The 25,166-nt window shown below is 44.3% G+C and overlaps 2 protein-coding genes across 3 annotated transcripts in view; one reads left to right on the top strand and one right to left on the bottom strand.

The window, feature by feature from the left end:
• zswim8 (zinc finger, SWIM-type containing 8) overlaps nucleotides 1–18,311 on the top strand; it is a 133,665-nt gene extending 115,354 nt beyond the window's left edge. For both annotated transcript variants that reach the window (XM_078160824.1, XM_078160825.1), the window contains exon 26: nucleotides 16,354–18,311. In XM_078160824.1, the coding sequence (XP_078016950.1) occupies nucleotides 16,354–16,557 (204 nt within the window). In that variant the 3' untranslated portion in view covers nucleotides 16,558–18,311. The remainder of the gene's footprint in view (nucleotides 1–16,353) is intronic.
• LOC144458422 (uncharacterized) lies at nucleotides 9,224–14,297 on the bottom strand. Its single transcript, XM_078160886.1, has 4 exons — nucleotides 13,897–14,297; nucleotides 13,506–13,657; nucleotides 12,329–13,404; nucleotides 9,224–9,367 (listed from the first exon to the last, which is right to left on the bottom strand). The coding sequence occupies exons 1-4, from the start codon at nucleotides 14,295–14,297 to the stop codon at nucleotides 9,224–9,226; spliced, it is 1,773 nt and encodes a 590-aa protein (XP_078017012.1).
• Nucleotides 18,312–25,166: the final 6,855 nt, after the last annotated feature.

Raw genomic sequence — 25,166 nt, forward strand, 5'->3', positions numbered from 1 at the left:
AACAACAAATTCCTGCACATTGTTTTCAAAACAGACAGTCTTTCATATCTTGACCAAATACAGTCCGATTACCACAATACTTTTGCTGATTGTGTTCCTTGGCCCGATGAGAGTTTGTGCAAAATTCGGTGGAAATCGGCCAATAGGTGGCGTTCTGGTGGCAGTCTAATTAGTGTGAATGGAAGTAAATTGGAAAATTTTCAAATCCTCTTCAAAACTCATCGACTTTCAACCTCTTCTTGTCCCTCATACTTTGAGCTAGAGACACCATGTCAACTTTTAAAGAGTCAGAAGACCTTGAACGCATTAACTGTACATAATTATTATCTATCTTTATCTTTTTTTCGGCCATGACCAATATTCTTTTGTTTATGAACACTGGTAGATAACTATCTTGCCAATAGGTGATCTTTGGCTGCTCCTGACGCTACCGTCATAAAAACAAGAGACCGCACATGCGCAGTTGCGCACTCTCAGCTGATTGTAAACAGATAAGATGGCGACAAGATGCAACTTCAGTGTTCATTTAAAGCTAGACGTTTTGAAATATTCCGAACAAATGTCGGGGAATACGCCGCGGAACATATGACGCCTGGTATGCAGAGGACGGCAACAAGACCTTCACAAAAGGAGGGAACATGAGAGCAGCTGACAAACACAAGATAACAGCTTACCGTCTCCAGGTCCAGTAATTTTCTCTTTCGTTGGTGTCATGACTGCCCAGTACCTGGACAACCGAGCTGTGGCAGCACACAGGTATGTGGCGTGTCAGAGGAGAAACGAGCCGTTAACATTTCTCTTTGTGTTAGGTAACGTTAACGGCGTTAGGCTGACCAAACGTCCTCTTTTGCCCGGACATGTCCACTTTTCACATCCCATCCGGGGCGTCCGTCTTTTTTTATACACTGATAACGTCCGGTTTTCCGTGTGTTTGTGTGTTTGTGTTTCTGTTCGAACCCAAACCAAGCCCGACATTATTTATAACCAAAGCACTGAGTTTGTGCCACACAGTTGTTATGGCTGAATTATTAATAAATGGTTGTGTGTTGACATTCACCACGCTACCCCGACATGCTTTAGGTAACTTATAATTTGTGGTTTAGTAGCGTTATAAGCGTTCAGCCTCTAATGTGTGTACAGCGCATCTCACTCGGTTAGCACTCGGTTAACTCCCGGGAGCATGGTTGATGTTAGCCGAGACATGCCGGTGGTTGAACACTCGCTGAGCTAATGTGGACTAATGTTTGACTCCGCGGTCTGTTGTAGAGCATTGTGTTGTGTTTCGTGCATGTGCAGGTGTACCGGGGTTGCCGTGTGTTTGCATATCCGTTATTTATCAATAAACATGCATTTTATCTCGGGATGTCTTGAAATTTTCTTCACCCCTTCTTCGTCCTGCAATGAATGAGTGCACCGGCTTTCTACTGCACCACAGCGCCACTTTAGCGGTTGGGAGGTGTATTGCACATTGGTAGTAAGTGTGAAATCTGTGACTATGCGGTTAGTACATTACATGTTTGATTTGAACGTTTATGGAGACATGAATCGGTCGAGACCAGGAACCCCCAAACGAAAAACGGGGTTCGTTTTCAAGACGTTCATGCAATGAACGTATTAGTCCAAGGCTAGTGCAATATGTAAACACAGGCCGTGTCTTCACATGTCCGCGCTGCTGTCTCGAGACTGCTTCGCGCATGCTCCCAGAGCGCTGGGCTTTCTGGGAGATGTAGTCAGTGTGGTTGCTTTGGGTCTTATGTGTTGTGTTTGACATTGTTAAATATGTAAATAATGTGTAGGTAGATTCATGTTATATGTATGGCAACAGTCTTGTTTAGAATGATAGCTGATGGAGAAAATATTAACCAGCTTAAAGACTTATGTTCTATTTATTGTGTGGCAAGTGGAAACAGCTGGCATATGATGCCTGCTTAGGGTGTGTAACCATCTTTATCTATGGAAGCCCATTTTCGCCAGTAATGGAAAAAACGAAATTGCTATTCCTAATCAAAATTGTGAGATAAAAAGTCATTATTACGAATGTAGCCTACTTTTAAAATTAATTTTTGGCATGTTGTCTTGTAAGGTATGTGGCATCATGGTGGCTGCAGATGGGACAGAGGATGAGATGATTTGCTGTTTCAAGACAGGACAACTACTACACTGTGGTGTAGTCAGTAGTAAATATTGGTAATTTACAAAAACACCAAAAACTATTTTTACTGTTAATGTAAACGTTGTTACTATAAATAATACAGTACTTTCTTTGTAATACTATATAGAAAATATTCATTTTTACTGTAAAGACAGGTTTACATAAATATTTCTGCTGTTTAAATTAAAAAAATACAGTATTTGTATTTTCAAATTTGGCTGTGATTTTTTTTTTTTTTTTTACATTTTTTTAATTGAAAGCCTCCTTCAAATAGTAGCCTGCCCCTATTTGTAGCCTGGTCCCAAACTATTATTTTGTTAATAGTAGCCCCGGCTACTATTTGAGGAAATCTGTATGTACAGTACAGGCCAAAAGTTTGGACACACCTTCACATTCAATGCATTTTCTTTATTTCCATGACTATTTATATTGTAGATTCTCACTGAAGGCATCAAAACTATGAATGAACACGTGGAGTTATGTACTTAACAAAAAAAGGTGAAATAACTGAAAACATGTTTTATATTCTAGTTTCTTCAAAATAGCCACCCTTTGCTCTGATTACTGCTTTGCACACTCTTGGCATTCTCTCCATGAGCTTCAAGAGGTAGTCACCAGAAATGGTTTTCCAACAGTCTTGAAGGAGTTCCCAGAGGTGTTTAGCACTTGTTGGCTCCTTTGCCTTCACTCTGCGGTCCAGCTCACCCCAAACCATCTCGATTGGGTTCAGGTCCGGTGACTGTGGAGGCCAGGTCAACTGCCGCAGCACTCCATCACTCTCCTTCTTGGTCAAATAGCCCTTACACAGCCTGGAGGTGTGTTTGGGGTCATTGTCCTGTTGAAAAATAAATGATGGTCCAACTAAACGCAAACCGGATGGGATGGCATGTCGCTGCAGGATGCTGTGGTAGCCATGCTGGTTCAGTGTGCCTTCAATTTTGAATAAATCCCCAACAGTGTCACCAGCAAAACACCCCCGCACCATCACACCTCCTCCTCCATGCTTCACAGTGGGGACCAGGCATGTGGAATTCATCCGTTCACCTTTTCTGCGTCTCACAAAGACACGGCGGTTGGAACCAAAGATCTCAAATTTGGACTCATCAGACCAAAGCACAGATTTCCACTGGTCTAATGTCCATTCCTTGTGTTGCTTGGCCCAAACAAATCTCTTCTGCTTGTTGCCTCTCCTTAGCAATGGTTTCCTAGCAGCTACTTGACCTTGAAGGCCTGATTCGCGCAGTCTCCTCTTAACAGTTGTTCTAGAGATGGGTCTGCTGCTAGAACTCTGTGTGGCATTCATCTGGTCTCTGATCTGAGCTGCTGTTAACTTGCGATTTCTGAGGCTGGTGACTCGGATGAACTTATCCTCAGAAGCAGAGGTGACTCTTGGTCTTCCTTTCCTGGGTCGGTCCTCATGTGTGCCAGTTTGGTTGTAGCGCTTGATGGTTTTTGCGACTCCACTTGGGGACACATTTAAAGTTTTTGCAATTTTCCGGACTGACTGACCTTCATTTCTTAAAGTAATGATGGCCACTCGTTTTTCTTTAGTTAGCTGATTGGTTCTTGCCATAATATGAATTTTAACAGTTGTCCAATAGGGCTGTCGGCTGTGTATTAACCTGACTTCTGCACAACACAACTGATGGTCCCAACCCCATTGATAAAGCAAGAAATTCCACTAATTAACCCTGATAAGGCACACCTGTGAAGTGGAAACCATTTCAGGTGACTACCTCTTGAAGCTCATGGAGAGAATGCCAAGAGTGTGCAAAGCAGTAATCAGAGCAAAGGGTGGCTATTTTGAAGAAACTAGAATATAAAACATGTTTTCAGTTATTTCACCTTTTTTTGTTAAGTATATAACTCCACGTGTTCATTCATAGTTTTGATGCCTTCAGTGAGAATCTACAATGTAAATAGTCATGAAAATAAAGAAAACGCATTGAATGAGAAGGTGTGTCCAAACTTTTGGCCTGTACTGTATGTAACATAGAGTCACTGGCCACTTTGTGTACACCTGTGTAATCTAATGCAATCCAGTAGAACGACTATACCATGATTTTTTCCCTGAATCTTATAAATTTTCGGTTATTGTTGACATTGTCTAGAAAGTGATGACTCAACTTTGTTTATTATTGAGGTCATAGTGAATGGTGGTGGTGTACTAAGGTGGCCTCCTAATTTTGTCTAATTGAGGAGGACAAAATATTAGGAACACTTTTAAATATATTACACTCCAGTACACCAACACCACCCACTACGACCTCAATAATGAAGTAGAATAATCACCTTTCTGACAAAAGCTGAAAAAGTAAAAGCTTTGTAAACGTAGAATGTGTGACAGAGCTGTTGTATTGACTTGTATTAGATTGCACAAGTGTACCTAATAAAGTAGCCAGTAAGCCCCACATTTACACCACCAATCCATGCCTGCTCTGGGTCTCCCCGCAGCCCCTGGTTGCTCGGCAGCCTCAGCCCCTGAGACCATGCTGATCAAAAGTTATTAAAAGCTTTTCTCTATGTCAAGGGGTGTGGCTACTAAAGATGTTGCCCTCGCCACCAAATATGTTTGGCTTTTTGATGGTTTCAGCAACATCATATTCACATGAAATTGATACACAGGTCAAAAATGGCGAGCTCATACATCTGATAGGGGCGTCGCCCATGGGGGGTACAAAATGCCTGTATAGCGCCCCCCTGAAATTTTCAACATACCCTTCCCATAGGGGGTTTTTTGGAGTAGGAAGATGAAACGTCACACCACGCCAGGGTTAACTTAGTCTGAGTTTTCACATAACCGATTCAATGATGCACGCTGCTAACCCCCTGTGTAGACGCGGGAGAGCGAGGTCCCGGTCACAGCTGCTTGCAGCTTTAATTAGGGCCCGAGCAGGAGACCTGCGAGGTCGGATTAACACGAAAACTTAGAACAATTATTGTCAATGCCCTCCTGAGGATATCTGACAAAGGAGTTACCAATCCGCCACTAGGTGGCGCTGTGGTGGCAGTCTAATTTAATATTTGGCATTGTGCCAACACCATAACACTTATGGAAATGAAATTGATAGGGGTGGTAAAGACTGGCCCCTGTAACTCACACACCAAAAATGACCAGCAGATGGCACTATTTTCAATGCAAAAGCGTTTTTGGCTAATAACTCCCACATAATATGTCGCACATTGTTAAACCTTCTATTTACGTGTTCTCTGAATTCAGCTGAATTGTGTGGTGTAAGCCACGCCCAATTTTGCGGTAACTTTCCATTCGCTAAATCGCAACAAATGAAAAACGTACTTTTTCGAACTCCTCCTACGCGATTTGACTGATTTGCACCAAACGTTACATGAGGCATCTGTGGACCCTTCTGACAAAAAGTTATCAAAAGAATTTTGATAGTCCAAAAAACGCCCAAAATATAAAACAACAAATTCCTGCACATTGTTTTCAAAACAGTCTTTCATATCTTGACCAAATACAGTCCGATTACCACAACACTTTTGCTAATTGTGTTCCATGGCCCGATGAGGGTTTGTGCAAAATTCGGTGCAAATCAGCCAATAGGTGGCACTCTGGTGGCAGTCTAATTAGTGTGAATGGAAGTAAATTGGAAAATCTTCAAATCCTCTTCAAAACTCATGGACTTTCATCCTCTTCTTGTCCCTCATACTTTGAGCTAGAGACACCATGTCAACTTTTAAAGAGTCATAACAATAATAATAATAATAATAAATTTTATTTGTAACGCACTTTATATTTAACGAAAAATCTCAAAGTGCTACAACAGCAAGAAAAGAAAAAATAAGTTAAAACAAGAGTTAAAAGCAGTTATCAAAATAACACGAGCAAAAATTACAAAATTACTTAAAAAGGTGCATTTTAAGGCCCTTTTTAAAACAATCAATTGACTGTGGAACCCTCAGGTGTTCTGGGAGGGTGTTCCACAGTCGAGGAGCAGAGGAGCAGAAGGCTCGATCTCCCAGTGTGCGGCTCTTAGTCCTTGGGGGGAGAAGTCTGTGGCTGTTGGTGGAGCGGAGTGAGCGTGCTGAGGTCTGGGGGGTGAGGAGTTCTTTGAGGTACTGGGGGGCGTTGCCATGGATGCACTGGAATGTGAGGAGGGAGACTTTGTAGTCGATCCGAGCGGAGATGGGTAGCCAGTGTAGTGAGTTAAGAATAGGTGTGATGTGCTCATATTTACGTACTCTCAGCAGGATTCTAGCGGCGCTGTTTTGAATGTGTTGTAATTTCTGTATGCTCTTGCTGGGAATCCCGCTGAGAAGTGCGTTACAGTAGTCGAGTCTGGAGGAGACAAAGGCGTGGACAAGTTTCTCTGCATCTCTTAAGGTGAGTGTGGAACAAAGTCTGGCTATATTCCTCAGGTGGAGAAATGATATTTTGCAGAGGTGATTTATGTGGGCCTCAAAGGTTAGCTGGGGGTCGAACCTGATACCAAGGTTAGTGACTGTTGATGATAGAGGGATGTCCTTGCCAGAGAAAGTAATGCAGGTTATGGAGGAGTTTCGAATCTGATGAGGGGAACCAATGAGGATGGCTTCAGTTTTCGAGCTGTTCAGCTGGAGAAAATTATGTCTCATCCATGCCCTTATCTCCTCCAGACATGCAGTGAGCATGGAGAGAGGTGATACTGCTGATGGTGGTGGATGAGTGTCTGTTTTGATGTATAATTGCGTGTCATCTGTGTAACAGTGGAAAGATATCCCGAAGCGTCTGATGACTTTACCGAGGGGGAGCATGTAGAGAATAAACAGGATGGGTCCAAGCACCGATCCTTGTGGAACCCCGCAGCCAACAGCATGTGAGCGAGACCTTGATCCTCCCATGGCAACGTATTCTGACCTGCCAGTGAGGTAGGACTCAAACCAGCTCAATGCTGTGCCTCTGAGGCCAACAGAGTCATGTAGATGCTGGAGCAGTATGTGATGGTTGACCGTATCAAATGCTGCAGATAGGTCGAGGAGGATGAGGAGGGATGGTGAACCAGAATCAGCAGTCATCAGCAGATCATTTGTAACTCTCAGTAAAGCTGTTTCCGTGCTGTGGGCGGAGCGGAAGCCAGATTGAAACTTTTCAAAGATGTTGTTGTGTTGGAGGTGATCCTGTAGGTGGCCGGCAACTACTTTCTCTAGAAGTTTGGAGAGAAATGGCAAATTGGATATGGGCCTGTAGTTTGCAAGTACCTGAGGATCAAGGGTGGGTTTCTTGAGAAGTGGTTTGATAATGGCTGTTTTTAGTGCAGATGGTATATGGCCAGTCTGAAGAGATTGGTTTATAACTGTGGTAATCAGAGGACAGAGGGCAGAGCTGTGCGCTTTCACCAGGGAAGACCTTGAACTATTGGGCATGTATTCAGCTTCTACTTTTTGGAAAAATACACACGTGGGTTGGGTGCCTACCTGTATACTGGAAATGTAAGTAAGAGATAACATTTATTTTTTTATTTATTACAGCTGACAAGACTTCTAGGTGCACGCCCCCCGACGGCAGCATGCCCCGACGCATGTGGACTGCGAGGGCCCGTTCATCGCTGCTTGCAGCTTTAATTACTTTTGTTTTTTGTTGTTAACTATATATTAAGTATCTCACGACACGAGACACTACGACGAGTTTAACAGAGCTTCACGTTACTGCTGCATTTGGCCTCACTGAGACTGAGAAACCTGACGCCGATGCATCTTGGCTCATTTGCGCATTTGTTTACTGTGGGGAGGGTCTCTGCCGACTGCAGACAGTAGATCACATGCACCCTGCACACAGCGTGGAGTGGAGTGGAGACAGATGAGAAAACTTTTCTGTTTTGTGCCTTTTTCAGCGGATTTGATTTGAGGGGGCAAGATATTTGTTTAAGGGGGCATTGCCCCCTCTTGCCCCTGCGTAGAACCAGCCTCGTCCAACCCCCTAGATGGGACAGGAGATCTCTCCTATTGGGGAGGCGCCACGGCGCGCCGCGACAGAGTCTGTGCAGCAGAGGAAACCATGTCCTCCCCAGCCAGAAGGGGGCCACCAGCAGAATCCTTTGACCCTCCTGAAGAACTCTCTGAAGTACTGGCCGAATCAGAGGAAGCGGTGGGAAGGCATATAAAAGACCTTCTGGCCAAGGGTGAGCCAGAGCATCCTGGCCTAGAGGGCTGGTCATCTCTGCCAAGGAGAACCACCGAGGACAGTGGGTTGACGCTTCTGAGGTGAAGAGGTCCACCTCTGCTCTGCCAAAGAGGCTGGTGGTCCAGATGGTGTGCACCACCTCCGGATGGAGGCACCACTCCCCTGATGGAGGCTTTTGACAGGAGAGGAAGTTTGCAAGGTGGTTCTGTTCTCCCGGTAGATATATTGCCCATAGGCTGATCAGGCGGGGGGCTGCCCAGGTCAGGAGATCCTGTGACACCTGCAGCAGCCGTGCAGACTTGGCCTCACCCTGATGGTTGATATGATACACGGTTGAGGTGTTGTCTGACCGTATGAGGACATGCTTGCCTCTCAGGTACGGCAGGAAGTGCTTGGGAGCTAGGTGCACCGCTCGCAACTCCAGCACATTGATGTGTTTGGCGCGGTCGTCCACAGACCACCGTTCATGAGCCATCCTGCTCTGTCACACTGCAGCCCATCCCAAGGGGCAGGCGTCTGTAGTGACAGTCTCCCTGCAAGATGGAATGGAGCCCATAGGGACACCCCTTGTCATGTAGGCACTGTCCCTCCAAGTGGAAGCTGTTCAACCACCTCTGCAGGGGGCGCAGCGATAGCAAGCCCAGCGGAACAACAGCTGAAACGGATGTTAATTTGCCCAAAAGCCGAAGAAACGTGACCAAGGGCAACAGACGTCCCCTTTGGAATAGGGGAAGAAGGTGCAGGATGTCTGCCACACAGTGGGGGGGTGGACAAGCTGCCATAGTTACAGTGTTCAATTCTACACCAATGAAAATTATGGTCTGAGATGGTTCCAGACAACTCTTCTCCATATTGACCTTGAGGCCTAGGTGGGCCATGTGGGACAAGAGACGCTCTGTATCTTGGGACACCTGAGTCCAGGATGGGGCACAGATCAGCCAATCGTCGAGTTACGGAAGAACCTTCATGGCCTGAGACTGCAGAGGCGCAAGGGCCGCTGCCACACATCTTGTAAACACCCTTGGGGAGAGGGAGAGCCCGAATGGTAGCACCCTGAACTGCCAGTGGCGGCCTCGATAGGCAAAACGCAGAAACTGCTGGTGTTGACGAGCAATGGGAACATGAAAATAAGCGTCCTTCAGGTCTATGGACGTAAACCATTCTCCCTGGGCAACACTTCGCAGAACATCTGCCGTGGTCAACATGTGGAATGGCATGACCTTCATAAACCTGTTCAGTCCCCTCAGATCTAAGACTGGATGAAATCCGCCGGTCTTTTTTGACAAGAGGAAGTATGTTGAGTAGAACTCAGCATAAAGATATATATATATATATATATATATATATATATATATATATATATATATATATATATATATGTATATGTATATGTATGTATGTATGTATGTATGTGTATATGTATATGTATGTGTATATATATATATATATATATATGTGTGTGTGTGTGTGTATATATACACATATGTGTGTATATATATATGTATATATGTATATACAGTACAGGCCAAAAGTTTGGACACACCTTCTCATTCAATGCGTTTTCTTTATTTTCATGACTATTTACATTGTAGATTCTCACTGAAGGCATCAAAACTATGAATGAACACGTGGACTTATGTACTTAACAAAAAAAGGTGAAATAACTGAAAACATCAGATCTAAAAATAGCACTCTTGGAATTCTCTCGATGAGCTTCAAGAGGTAGTCACCTGAAATGGTTTCCACTTCACAGGTGTGCCTTATCAGGGTTAATTAGTGGAATTTCTTGCTTTATCAATGGGGTTGGGACCATCAGTTGTGTTGTGCAGAAGTCAGGTTAATACACAGCCGACAGCCCTATTGGACAACTGTTAAAATTCATATTATGGCAAGAACCAATCAGCTAACTAAAGAAAAACGAGTGGCCATCATTACTTTAAGAAATGAAGGTCAGTCAGTCCGGAAAATTGCAAAAACTTTAAATGTGTCCCCAAGTGGAGTCGCAAAAACCATCAAGCGCTACAACCAAACTGGCACACATGAGGACCGACCCAGGAAAGGAAGACCAAGAGTCACCTCTGCTTCTGAGGATAAGTTCATCCGAGTCACCAGCCTCAGAAATCGCAAGTTAACAGCAGCTCAGATCAGAGACCAGATGAATGCCACACAGAGTTCTAGCAGCAGACCCATCTCTAGAACAACTGTTAAGAGGAGACTGCGCGAATCAGGCCTTCAAGGTCAAGTAGCTGCTAGGAAACCATTGCTAAGGAGAGGCAACAAGCAGAAGAGATTTGTTTGGGCCAAGCAACACAAGGAATGGACATTAGACCAGTGGAAATCTGTGCTTTGGTCTGATGAGTCCAAATTTGAGATCTTTGGTTCCAACCGCCGTGTCTTTGTGAGACGCAGAAAAGGTGAACGGATGGATTCCACATGCCTGGTCCCCACTGTGAAGCATGGAGGAGGAGGTGTGATGGTGTGGGGGTGTTTTGCTGGTGACACTGTTGGGGATTTATTCAAAATTGAAGGCACACTGAACCAGCATGGCTACCACCGCATCCTGCAGCGACATGCCATCCCATCCGGTTTGCGTTTAGTTGGACCATCATTTATTTTTCAACAGGACAATGACCCCAAACACACCTCCAGGCTGTGTAAGGGCTATTTGACCAAGAAGGAGAGTGATGGAGTGCTGCGGCAGATGACCTGGCCTCCACAGTCACCGGACCTGAACCCAATCCAGATGGTTTGGGGTGAGCTGGACCGCAGAGTGAAGGCAAAGGAGCCAACAAGTGCTAAACACCTCTGGGAACTCCTTCAAGACTGTTGGAAAACCATTTCAGGTGACTACCTCTTGAAGCTCATGGAGAGAATGCCAAGAGTGTGCAAAGCAGTAATCAGAGCAAAGGGTGGCTATTTTGAAGAAACTAGAATATAAAACATGTTTTCAGTTATTTCACCTTTTTTTGTTAAGTACATAACTCCACATGTGTTCATTCATAGTTTTGATGCCTTCAGTGAGAATCTACAATGTAAATAGTCATGAAAATAAAGAAAACGCATTGAATGAGACGGTGTGTCCAAACTTTTGGCCTGTACTGTATATATATATATAGATATATTCACCGGATGCTGGGAACAAGGAGCACTAACTCTAGCTTTCATCAGCAAAGGCTTGTCAAAAGGCAAAAGCACTACTTGCAAAAAACAATAAGATAAGATAAGATACACCTTTATTGATCCCAAAATTGAGAAATTCCAGTGTTACAGCAGTCAACGGTAAAGAGTCAAATTAAAGATTTCAATATTTAAAAAGTTAAAAAAAAAAAACTAGGCATGCAGAAAAAAGTACAAAAGATACAAGAAACAGCAATAAATAACAACAATAATAATAATGAGCAGTGGATAAAAAAGTGAGCAATGGATTAAAGTGAACATATTTAGTTTAAGTAAATATTGAATGTGCAAATAACAACATGGGAGACAGCAATGCTTATAGTGGTGTCCATAAAGTAAAGTGTCCATGGTGCAGTTTACTGTGAGCAGTGCTGGTTATGAAGCCTGACAGCAGCAGGCAGGAAGGACCTGCGATAGCGTTCCTTCACACATTTTGGGTGAATCAGTCTATCACTGAAGGAGCTCTCCAGAGCTTTTATCTCCTCCTGCAGAGGATGGGAGTCATTAGTCCTCAGAGATGACAGCTTGGCTGTCATCCTCCTTTCTCCCACCACCTGCACAGAGTCCAGAGAGCATCCCAGGACAGAGCTGGCCTTCTTGATCAGCTTGTCCAGTGTCTTCCTATCTGCAACCGAGACGCTGCTGCCCCAGCAGACTACTCCGTAAAAGATGGCTAGTGCCACCACAGTGTCAAAGAAGGTCTTCAGGAGCGCCCCCTGCACTCCAAAAGACCTGAGCTGCCTCAGCAGGTAGAGTCTGCTTTGGCCTTTCCTGTACAGTGCTGTTATGTGGTTAGTCCAGTCCAGTTTATTGTTAAGATGAACACCCAGATACTTATAAGATGTCACCATCTCAATGTCCTTTCCCTGGATGTTCACCGGTGTTGGGGGGAGGAGTCTGCGCCTGCGGAAATCCACCACCAGCTCTTTCGTTTTACCCGCGTTGATCTGAAGGTGGTTCCTCAGGCACCAGTCCACAAAGTCCTGGTTCAGTTCTCTGTACTCCCTGTCGTCCCCATCTGTGATGAGGCAGACGATGGCAGAGTCATCAGAGAACTTCTGCAGATGACAGGTGGGGGTGTCGTGTGAAAAGTCTGCAGTGTAGAGGGTGAAGAGGAACGGTGCCAGCACCTTCCCCTGCGGGGCCCCCGTAGTGCAGACAACCAAGTCCGATACACAATCCTGGGTCCTGACATATTGCGGCCGGTCCGTGAGGTAGTCCAGGATCCAGGATGTGAGGTGATTAGCCACCCCTATGTGCTCCAGTTTGTCCCTCAGAAGCGCAGGCTGTATGGTGTTGAAAGCGCTGGAGAAATCAAAGAACATGATTCTCACAGAGCTTCTGGGCTTCTCCAGGTGGGAAAGAGCTCTCTGCAGGAGGAAGATGACAGCGTCATCCACCCCAATGCCAGGCTGGTAGGCAAACTGCAGCGGGTCCATTGAAGGGCCTACTGCGGGGCGGAGACGAGACAGGACCAGGCGCTCCAGAGTCTTCATGAGGTGTGATGTTAATGCCACCGGTCTGAAGCTGCTGAAGTCCTTGGGGTGCGGAGTCTTGGGCACAGGTACCACGCAGGATGTCTTCCACAGCTGTGGTACTCTCCCCAGCCTCAGGCTCAGGTTGAAGATGCTTTCAACTATCCCGCACAGTTGGTCTGCACAGGACTTCAGGAGCCTGGAGCTGATGCCGTCTGGACCCGCAGCCTTCCTCGTCTTTATCCTCCTCAGCTGATCTCTCACCTGACAGGTAGTGAAGGACAAGCTGGAGCAGGGGGGCTGTGTGCTGGGGGGTGGAGGTGATGAGGTGGGGGGAGGGGTGGGGGGTGGTGAGATGTCCGGGAGAGCGGGGGTGGGGGAGGTGTCGAAACAGTGTGCCAGGAGTGTAGGTTGGGGGAAGGTGAAGGTGAGGATGAGGGTGGTTGCAGCCGTGATGTCTGGGCCAGGGGAGGGGCAGACTGATCAAATTTATTGAAGAACAGATTCAGATCATCCACCCACTTCTGGTTGCCTCTGGCCTGGGAGTCTGGCTGTTTGTGTCCTGAGATGGTTTTCAGACCTCTCCAGACTCCGCTGACGTCGTTCTGCTGCAGCTGTTCTTCCATCTTCTTTTTATATCCTTCCTTTCCCCGCCTGATGTTTCTCCATAGCTCCTTCTGCACGGCCTTCAGCTCCTCCTTATTTCCAGAGTTAGAAGCTCTCTGCTTTCTCCTTCAGGAGAGCTTTTATATCTGGAGTAATCCAGGGTTTGGTGTTGGAGAAGCAGCGTACAGTCCTGGTGGGTATGGTGCTTTCCACACAGAAGTTAATATAATCCGTAATGCATGATGTCATACTGTCAATGTCCTCCCCATGGGAATCACTGAGTACCTCCCACACAGTGGCCCCTGCAGCAATGCTGTTCCTTGATAGTGATGTGCCCAGATTTACACTATCTATCATTCACAAACACAGCCAGCCCTCCTCCTTTCCTCTTACCGCTGTCCTGTTGTATCTGATGAGCTGGAATCCGTCCAGCGTGGCGATCATGTCCGGTACTTCCGCGTTCAGCCATGTCTCGGTAAACACCAGCATGCTGCTCTGCCGGTACTCCCTCTGATGGCGAGTCAGCGCCGACAGCTCGTCCACCTTGTTGGGGAGCGATCTTATGTTCCCCGTGACGACGGAGGGGTTTGTACCATCTCCTCCAGTGTCGGCGCTGCACTCCGGCGCGACATCCCCGTCTCCTTCTCCGTAGCTCGTCGGGAATGTCGTGCCTCTCCTCGGGCTGCACCGCGGTGTGTTGTAGTGCTAACAGCTGGTCCCGGGTGTAAACAATGGAGGCACGGCTGGGCGCCGGACCCCCGCACATGATCGTATCCATAGCAAAAAGGGAGAAAAACCACTATAAAGAGAGCGGTCTTCGTCTCCATAACAAAGCAAAACATAACTGCTAGCTAGCCAAACTTAAAAAAAACTCAAAGTGAGAAAGTTAAAAAGAAAAGATAGAGAAAAGCTCGGCGTGAGCAGGAGCTGCTGTAACAGGCGTCCGCACTAGAGGCATCATCTTGCCAAAAAAAGGGAAAAAAAAACAAAAAAAAACATACAGTTAACTGGAGCACAGACACTAGTGTTAACCAAAAAAACAGATAACTAATCAGAGCCCCAACGCTGTAGGTAACAAAATGAGACCATATGCTGGAGGAAGGCAGTGCACACGTAGCCTTCACCAACAGAGGTTGATTATAACAAACTCAAAATAAACTTTAGTACGGATGTTACCGCTAAATAAACAACGGGCTATACACACTGGCAGCTGGGGAGCGCTAACACAACCCTCCAGCAGAAAAAACCCAGAAACAGAGAACATTAACTCAGTCAGAGTAACTCAAGTGCCAGGAAGATGTTGCGCGAACGCAACTTTCACCAACAAGTTTAACAGAGCAGGTAATATAACATTAGTTTGCAAACAGCTTAGGAGTTACATACCTTCTCTGGAGAGGGAAGTGAAACACTGCCTTACCGGAAAAAAGGGACGCACTGCGTCCACACTGAAACAGACGTAGTTAAACATGTCTCAAGAGGGAAAGAATGCCGTCGCAGTTCCTGGAGGGCGAATGTCCACTGCTCCGACGTCAAATGGCCACGGAACTGCTAGCAACGGGATATAAGTTTGAAATGCAGTTGCAATGCTTCCAAAAGCAACCTGTGTGCGAGAATATGAAAAGGAAATGATCCTCTGATGTTACCGGAAGATATAGTCTCTTTCGGATCATCCAGGGGTCACAGGTGACATTGTTGGCATACATACTCGAACTGCGCATGCGCAAAGGGGAATATTCAGTGCTTCAAGCACCACCTCTGGTGGTCAGCAGGGATGAAATAGAACCGGTATGTCTGGGTACTTTTGTCACAATGAGTTCCACAACAATACTGTTTTAATGTCTTATGTGTCTATTAGGGATGCACCGATTGTGAAATTCTGGACAGGTACAGATACCGATGTTTAAAATAACAATTTGGCCAATAGCTGATACTGATGTTTTTTTGTTGTTGTTTATTTTGGTTTTGTTGTTATTTATTCTCCCTTTTGTACCAGGGAAACAAAGAAATCTTCATTCTAAAAAAATAGCTGATGTGTTTTAAAGTAATGAATCCCTTCATTACACTACCTCTAAATGTATCACAAATCACAAATTCAATCATACACATTTATGAAACAACCTTTAAATAACCTTTCACATGAATAACATTTTTAAAAAAAAAAACTACCATAAAAGCCTTTTTACTCTATATAATACATAATAATTCAACAACTCCAATATCTATTTTATATTGCCATGAAAACTTAAAGAAATTTTTCCTTTAGACAGCTGGATTTATTCAAGTTTCTAACCAAAAACTTCGTTTTACTACTACAAGATTACATTTGAACACAACATAACATAGTCATTTTTACTGAAGAGAGCTTGAACACATCATAATGTTACTCAATGCAACTTTATTGTTTTTTTTTTTGTTTTGTTTTTTTACAATTATATACTTATTCTGAATTTGATGACTGCAACGCGTTTCAATAAAGTTGGGACAGCAGCAACAAAAGACTGTGGAAGTTGTGGAATGCTCAAAAAACACCTGTTTAGAACATCCCACAGGTGGTATAATAATAAAAACAAATAAATTCTGGGCATGCACTATAGGAAGTGCAAGAGGATGTAGGAGTAACCTTTGCAGGTTATGAATTGAGCGACCAGCTCTTGTTAGAATCATGGGCTGCCTTGTTTGAATTTATTCTCCATCATATAATACATCCTTTTTTTGACTCATGCAATGCTGCTCTATCTCAATGCTATGTGATCTCGGAGTTATCCATCTCCATCCAGGCTGCCCAAAGAATCATACCTCCCCCTCTCTCTCTCTCTCTGCAGTATATCCACCACCGGCTCATCCACCTGACGCCTGCCGACTACGATGACTTTGTCAACATCATTCGCAGCGCTCGAGGTGCTTTCTGCTTGACGCCCGTGGGTATGATGCAGTTTAACGATGTGCTTCAGAACCTGAAGAGAGGCAAGCAGACCAAGGAGCTGTGGCAGCGCATCTCCCTGGAGATGGCAACCTTCTCCCCCTGAGCAGCATGCTCATGGGGAGAGTGTGCTGGGCCTGGGCTTGAGGTGTCCCATCCAGCGCCCACTCAGCTTCCGACATTGTCACTGCCACTGCACTGAGTGGGCAACGTTTGTGCTGTCAGGGATCCTGCTCTCTGCTACGTGGACTCAAACAAATACAGCACACAGGCAGTACAATCAGCTCCCGTACCCCTGACCCACAGAGACTTTGTTTTTTATGTGTGTTTGTCCACCCAGAGCTCAGAGGAGGAGCCAGGTCATCTTCCTGCTTTCCTCTGTTGTTGACTGACTCCTCACTTGTGTTTTATCATGGTTCATGTTTGTGTAAATGTGGAATTAATGTGTACTCCTTCTATCTTCATCTAACTGGCCTCTTCCATTTCCCTTAAACTGAAGATATTGACTGGTATCTCTCACCCTCCATCCTCACTTCATTTCTAGTATTTTTTAGTTTTGTTAAGCTTTCTTTTGATTGAAACCACTGAGTATGACTCATTTTCATGCTGCAACATTCCTGTCCAGAGTGGTATGTGCTGTGAGGCCTCTTTCACCAAAAGCTTGTCACTATGGATCTGAATCTTTGCAGTGTGGATGAAAAGGAAGATTTGCAAGGAAAAGGGGTTTAATATGAGAAATTATATTGTGAGTACGGGTGAGGATTTTTCAGTATTTTGTTTAATCTTTTTTGATACTTTGTATAGAATATTACATGTATGCAGAGAGGAATGGGAAGAAAATGAGAGAATGTGAAAAGTGCTGTTGTTGTTGTATGGGATCCATATTTACATTTCAGCCTGCCTGAGGAGTGACATGAAAACAGCTCCAGACCAAGCCAGAGGCCAACAAACTACTGCTGGGCCAAGCAGGGCCAGCAAGGGCTTACTAAGTGTCCAACATGTGGATCACTCTTATATTATGATTTGTCCATAGGGCAAATATATAATTGGTAAGTGTTTTCAAAGACTGTAGTTGAGATCTGAGCAGTTGGTTTACAAAATATAAATTTTGAATGGGAAGCATCTGGGCTGTCCCAGATGCACACAGTGGATGAGACAGGAGCTGTGTCTCATTTTTGGCCGTCTTTTTCAAACCTCAATCTTCCAAACTGAATATATGCTGGTGTATTCAGTGCAGCTGAGAACTGCATCTGCTTAGATTTGGAGGCTCTTTGAGGTCTTTAGTATCCCAAAATGCACTGTGTGCAGCTCACTAGTCTCTGTGAAGCTTCAGCTGTGATTTTGTGATGTCACTCCAGTGACTCCTCCACAGACTGTTCTGCATGGGGATAGTGCAGTTACTAGCTGACCTCCAAAGGTCACCTCTTTAGAAACCATAACTTTAAAACAGTGGCCCCTGAAATGAGACACAGCTGTGGTGTGGCTCTCTCTGCTTGGCTTATCTGGGTAATGCAGGAGTCCAAACACTCACCAAGACCTGTCAGAAATTGGACATGAGTATGTTTGAGTGGTCCCACTGTTCAGCGTGGCTAGCTCACAGACATAGTGCTGTTATATGCACCATCTCTGTCCAGGCAGCTGCTGTGGTTCTGAACCTGCCTCTCTGATTGGCTTTGGACCTCACAGGTGAAGGTGACTTGGCAGAAAATGTACTGTGATATTTTTGTATTCCTCAAAAAGTGTAGCTTGATTGAAAATATCTATGTGCTGATTGCAAAAGGTTCTAATTTAGAGTGAAAAAAGGTAAAAGCAATACTAAAAGTGTAGAGTTTACTTAATAAAGATAATTCAAAAAACTAAGTTTGTGTGACTCGTGTGGGATTCAGTGAGAACTTTTGCTCATTTTACCTGTATGGGTCAACAGGTGGAACCGCGCTCTGGTCCTGAGGCTGCCTGCACACCCTCAGCAGTGTCCACCAGAGAGATTAGTGGGATAATTTAACAGATCATTAGTCAGTCAGGTCCTAAATGGTTTTTCCCAGCAGCATAGACCATTTAGGTTGCATCTTTGATTTTTCCATAATTCTGTTCATCCTAAAAAGATGCTAAAGCACCAGCTAGGTTAGGTTAGGTGCGTCCTCTTGTTACACTGAGTGAGATCCTGTCTCTCACAGGCCTGCTCATCCTCATCTGACTGCCTTAGTTTCTTTGAAAACAACTCCATCCCTCTAGCGGAGATGTGATGCAGGGCACTAATGGGTGCCCTTAAAATGGAGAATACTCAGTGCACTGCCATGTAGGCTGTCCTACATGCTAGAAGCCTTTCTGTGCACTGATGTAGAGGTCTGCATGGATTCATTTTTAAAAACCTGCACCCGCCCATAAAGCTCAGTGCCAGACCTGACCCAGTACCTGTTACATCTAAGTCAAAGCCGTACCCGGTGAAAGTCCTGCGACCCGGCCCACACCAGTGATTAAACACACACAGGCTACAGTCACTCACATTAAGCTGGGTTCTCTGTTCTTGAATTACAAATCCAGCAGAGGAGAAGTCTCTTTCACTGGCTACGCTCGATGCCAGGATGGTGAAAACATTCCACATAGTCACAACTTTCTTTTTTTTTTTTTTACCTTGTTGGGATTCACAGGACCACAGATGATTTGTTATTTGTTAAAATCTAAACTGGACATGTGAAGGCTTTTCCTCTTTGCATGCTCTTTGTTCTTCAAACAAAGAGAACTATTTGACACCCATCTCCAGGATGTCCCACCTCACACCTCATTGAGAGACAGGTCTCAAAACTTGATTGGACAGCACTTTTATAGTGACATGTGACTCTGTGATGTCACAGGCATCTGTAGAAGGTCTGCTCCCCTCAGACAATCTTTCTCTTACTGGGGAGCTGCCAAGCCACCCACACCTCTTCCCGGCTGGGCCTGGACCAGCCCAGATGCCCAGACCCTTGCTCCATTGCCCCAAACCACTAAAGGAAGGGCAATTGATCACAGACTCTCTAACCTGAACCAGAAAGTTAGAGGTGGAAGCACAAGGTCTGCAACTAGCGTTCTAGCAACAAGGAGAACCAAGTGAATTAGCACCCAGCGTCTAACTCTGTAAAGACCTCAAGCGACCAGCTTCCTCAGCACCTTTGGAACAAAGGACACACCAAAGACTGCATGTGGAACCACAGCTCTTTCCAGCCTTCTTCCGCTGGCTAACAAAGCAGCACACCACCAAGTGACGTAACAACTGGGCATAGCTTTATCACAGCTTTACAGGCTAAGCAAGACTGTTTTAACTTGTTGTATGTGATTTAATGCTGTCATTGAGTTATTGTTGAGATTGTTTGCAGTCAGGTCATTGGTTAGTTGGCTTCGCCAAAGCTAATTGTTTGGTTTGCTAATACTGTTCACAGACAGATTCTTGCACACAACAAAACAATCTCTGCACTAATCCAGACTGTTTGCAACACAAATCACATTGACATAGACTCATTAACAAATAGGCTTTCAACAGAGCTTCACCCAAACAGGCATCTCAGTTCCCGCTTCTTTTCCTTTGTCTTTGTCCTGACCACATGGTCAAACAAACACCTCCCCCGATCTGAAGCCAGCTTTGATTCAGCCATCTTGTAGTTCTCTGTTGTCAGCCATTTTGTTTTGTAGGCCAAACAGCTCTTTGATCACCACACCCGCCTTTGTCTCTCTCTCTCTCTCTCTCTCTCTCTCTCTCTCTGTCTCTGTCTCTGCACACACGCACACACACACACACATACACACCAAGCTTGTATATAGTTAGTTAGAATTTCTGTGTTTGGTTTTGCTTTGCTTACTTTGTTAATAAATATGATTCTTTGGAATCATACCTGCTGTTTGATGTTGCACAAGAGTGAATTAATAGTCAACCTCTGCTGCGTCAAGAACTCCGAAATCCTTCAGGCTTTACTTTTAATTTTGGTTATTGTCATTAATTTAATTATTAATCAAAACTACAAATTAATAGTTTAGCATATTTTATGAGACTGATATCTTTAACTGGTTATCATTTTCCCTTTACGGGAATGGTGCCCCACGAGGTGGTTTAATGTTAATTATGTCACATTATTCAACATAATTATTAATTGTTATTAATAATTATTCATTATTTCCGCTAGCCAATTTACAACATTAATGGTGTCCCCTCAGTGAGGCCTAATATTGTTGTTCCCAACATAATTGGTGCCGCCATGTGACACCCTAAAAATGTTGACCCCAACATAATTGGAGCCCTGTAGCGAGGCATAGTACTGTTGACATTCATTCATATTGTGCAATATTAATATCAGTGACATTTTTGGTTCACACCAAAAATCTTTGATTCCATTCTTAAACTACCCAAAAGTCTTTACGTTCACCACTAGTCTGCTACAGCAGCAGACATTCGGCTGTACTTACAAACAAGCACATTGTGGTGAGAATTATTTTATTCATAAAGATAAAGCAATTTGAGAGACATTGTGTAACTGATCACCGCTATCTTAAACCCTCATAGTGTTACATAGAGTTTGTTTGCTGCTTGCTTTTCAAGTTGACCTACCCTGTAGGAACTTGTAATGCTGTGTTCCCACCAAACGCAAATTCGCGCGTCAAGATTACATACAAAGTCAATGCAAAGACGTGATTAGACGCGTCTAACGCGACGCGATGGACGCGATAGAGGCGTCTAGTGCGGCGCGATAGACGCGAAAATCGTGTCCAACGCCTCATCGCTCGAGTTGAAAATATTGAACTTTTGAGGCGAATTCGCGTGACGCTGTGCCGCGAAAGCCAATCAGCATTGAGATTCTCCCGACGTCACTGGTGTGTGTCAACAACGTCCAGTTGTTGACACAGCAATAAACTGCTACTCACCAGAGACAGATGGACAGATGCTCCGCAGCTGAAATGGAGCGCCTGTAGTTGGTGTCCTGCCGGGAGATCCTGGCGCCAACCCTCGCCCACAGGTCCTCAAACTGGGCCCCAGTCAGTCTGAAGTACCGCTGAAAGCGGCTATCATCCAGACAGAGTTCCTGGAGGAGGTGGTGAAACTCGCCGAGCTGGATGCGCTTCAGGATAGGGTAAACCCAGAAACGACGGCGTTTGGCCCTCCGACGCATCTGGGACTTCCAGAGCAGGTATAAAGCAGCGATGGTGGTTATCTCAGTCATGGTCGTCAGTGGCTGCCCGGAGCTATATGATACTATGTGTCTACTCTCAACTCTTTTAGAAACTACAATGTTTACCAAGCAGCTCTCTAAGAAACTTATTATTATAATATCATTATTTTCATTAATGTTGTTGTAAGCTACTGTCATTACCGTCTGTCCTGCATCTCTCTCTCTCTCTCTCTCTCTCTCTCTCTCTGTCTCTCTTTCTGTCTCATTGTGTCATACGGATTACTGTTAATTTATCATGTTGATCTGTTCTGTACAACATCTATTGCACGTCTGTCCGTCCTGGAAGAGGGATCCCTCCTCAGTTGCTCTTCCTGAGGTTTCTACCGTTTTTTTCCCCATTAAAGGGTTTTTTGGCAGTTCCGGTAATGGCGGCTTGCTGAGAGGACGTGCACGCTTAGGCTCTGCTATCTTTCTGTAAAATTCTGGACAATACTCGTTATATGAGACATTGAACGACATCTTAGGACAGCTGTGATGCCTCTCTCGCAAAGGAAAAACGACAGCAAGCCGACTCAGTTGAAGTTATCCAACTTCACTTCTAAGCTGAGCCCTGAAGCTAACCATGACGTTAGCGAGGCTAATACAAGCACATGCGAGGCAATGGAGGAGGCAAATGGTGAGCCGACTGAGAAGACGATGACGGCCGAAGCGGGCTCAGACGCAATACTGGCTGCAATTGCAAATTTGAAATCTGATTTTTCCTCCAAACTTGATGGTATTTTGTCAGCAATAGAGAATGTGAAGAAAGATGTTAATGAGTGTGCCAAACGGGTCGGTGAGGCGGAGGTCCGGGTATCTGCAGCAGAGGACAGCATCACCAGTCTGCAGGCGAGCGTTCAGGCCCTTGAAAATAAAAAAAAGGATCTCGAGGAAAAAGTGCTGGATTTGGAGGCCAGATCGCAACGATCTAACTAGAGACTGGTTAATCTACCCGAAGGCGCGGAGGGAGAGGACGCGTGCGCCTTCTTGGAAAACTGGCTGCAGGAGGCTCTGAACTTGGCACCGTTACGCACCGCTCTGATACTGGAGAGAGCGCAGCGGGTCGGCCAGAAGAGTACATCAAACACCGCTGCACCAAGGACTCTTATCATGCAGTTCTTAAATTACAAGGATAAAGCGACCGTGCTAAGAGCTGCCAGGGCAAAGAGACAGATACTATTCAAGAACCACCAGGTGAGATTGTACGAGGACCTCGCAACCGGCGTACACAAAAAACAAAAAGAGTTTGATGCCGTGAGACAGCAGCTTCGAGCCATGGGGATCCGATACGGCATGATTCCTCCCGCACAGCTGCTGGTGACACACAACAGACAGTCTCTTTTTAACCAGCCAGCTGAAGCAGAGAACTTTGTAAGGACTCTGAGAGCAGAAAGTAGACCTGGGTAAGATAATGTAGTCACCCTCACATTGTAGTGTATTGATATGGGTGGATAATCACTGAGCCTTAAGTTAAGTAACTAAAAAAAAAAGAGGGTAAATAATTTGCTTATTAGATTTGACATATGTTGCCACAGAGGCTCACAGCCAATATTAATACTGTAGCCTAATTTTCTGAACGTATATAATAACGAGTTTTCTGTTTTTTATAGCGGGGTGGGGTAAGAGGAAACGTGTTCAGGCACAGTCGGTTGATCCTCACCTTTGTGTGGAACAGCCTTTAGCTGTTAGATAGGTACCAATATATATAGGGGGAGGGAGGTGGGTAACAAAGTTCAAAGTTTTAAGTTAAAGGGGGTATATTGTTCAGTGTTCATTATTATTGATGTAGTTTTTAACGTCCAGCTGTTTTTTGTTTTGTGTTTCTCTGTCTTTAAATTATTTGAATGTACTGAGAAGCCCATGCAATGTTATACGTTATGTCTGGTGGATTAAGAATTAAAATGTCTTCTTGGAACTGCAGAGGACTACAGAAACTGAAAAAGGTCAAACAGGTAATGGCTAGGGTGAAATCTATACACCCTGATATCATGCTACTTCAGGAAACCCACCTGTTAACTAGTCAAGAGGCGAAGATTAGGAGGAGGTGGCAGGGAAGTATATATTCAGCACCCTTTACTTCTCAGGCAAGAGGGGTTATGATTTTGATTCATAAATCCATACCATTTCATGTGACAAGGGTTATTAAAGACAAGACTGGGAGGTATATTATTCTACAGGGCACACTTATTACGGAAAAAATAAACCTGATAAATATATATGCTCCAAACATTGATGATCAAAAGTTTTTTCACAATCTCTTTCTTACAATTTCATCTCTGGCTGGTAGCTATATTATAGCAGGGGATTTTAACTGCACATTGAACCCAGAATTGGATAGAAACTCAGGTATCGATAACTCTCATACTAAAAGTAGACAAACTATTCAACACTTTATGGAGGAACTTAATCTGACAGATATTTGGAGGGATATGAATCCCAAGGGTTTAAAATACTCCTGTTACTCAAATACACATAAATCATATTCACGTATCGATTACTTTTTAGTTTCTGCCAATTTGAGACACAAAATAAAGGACTGTCACTATGATAGCATCTTAATATCTGACCATGCACCAAACTCATTAATATATGAAGATTTAAGACTAAGGAGAGACCCCCCTAGGTGGAGATTTAAACAAAAATGGCTCCTAGACTCAGAATTTATATCTTTCATAGATAACCAAATTAATATCTTTTTTGAAACCAATAAAGATGAAACACCATCCTCTTCAAGGTGGGAAGCCTTTAAGGCCTACGTAAGAGGTCAGATAATTAGCTTTACGAGTTATAAGGCAAAACAAACTTATCAGAAAACAAAAAAGTTGGAAGCAGAGATTGAACTGCTTGAGGGGGAATACTATCAAACGTTATGTCCAAACATCTATCGAAAACTTCTGCTACTAAGAACACAGTATAACGAACTTTCTGCCTCTAAAGCAGCCTCACATCTTTTGCGTCTTAAGCAGGCATTTTATGATCAGGGGGAAAAGCCTGGGAAACTATTAGCTTGGCGCCTGAGACAATTACAAAATGAGAAAAACATTACCTCAGTTGAAAATAGTGATGGACAGATTATTGTTGACCCTCTAGAAATCAATGAAACTTTTAAGGTCTTTTTTGAAAAATTATACAGCTCAGACATAACGCATATGGGACAAGAGCAAAATCTCTTCTTAGATACCCTCCAAATACCTAACATTTCCGGATTAATAAGTGTAGATCTTGGGGCAGCTATAACTAAGGAGGAAATATCTATAGCAATAGATCATTTGAAAACAGGCAAAATCCCAGGCTCAGATGGGCTGCCGACAGAAATTTATAAAAAATTTAAAGATAAATTGCTGTCCCCTCTTTTCGACATGTTCTCGGATTCATTTGAAAAGGGAATCCTCCCTGTTTCATTAAGAGGAGCTCTGATAACTTTACTGCCCAAACCTGGTAAACCTTGCAACAAATGTGAAAACCTAAGACCAATTAGCCTTCTTAATGTGGATTTAAAGATACTTTGCAAAATCTCGGCTCAAGGCTGGAAAGCATTTTA

The sequence above is a fragment of the Epinephelus lanceolatus genome, chromosome 17 (assembly GCF_041903045.1).
Source record: "Epinephelus lanceolatus isolate andai-2023 chromosome 17, ASM4190304v1, whole genome shotgun sequence".
Taxonomy (NCBI): domain Eukaryota; kingdom Metazoa; phylum Chordata; class Actinopteri; order Perciformes; family Serranidae; genus Epinephelus; species Epinephelus lanceolatus.

Coding starts and splice junctions, on each gene's coding strand:
- LOC144458422 (XM_078160886.1), bottom strand. CDS start 14,297: ATGTGCGGGGGTCCGGCGCCCAGCCGTGCCTCCATTGTTTACACCCGG. Junction 13,658..13,896: donor AAAGGAGGAGGGCTGGCTGT/GTTTGTGAATGA, acceptor GCTCTCCTGAAG/GAGAAAGCAGAGAGCTTCTA. Junction 13,405..13,505: donor CGTCAGCGGAGTCTGGAGAG/GTCTGAAAACCA, acceptor AAATTTGATCAG/TCTGCCCCTCCCCTGGCCCA.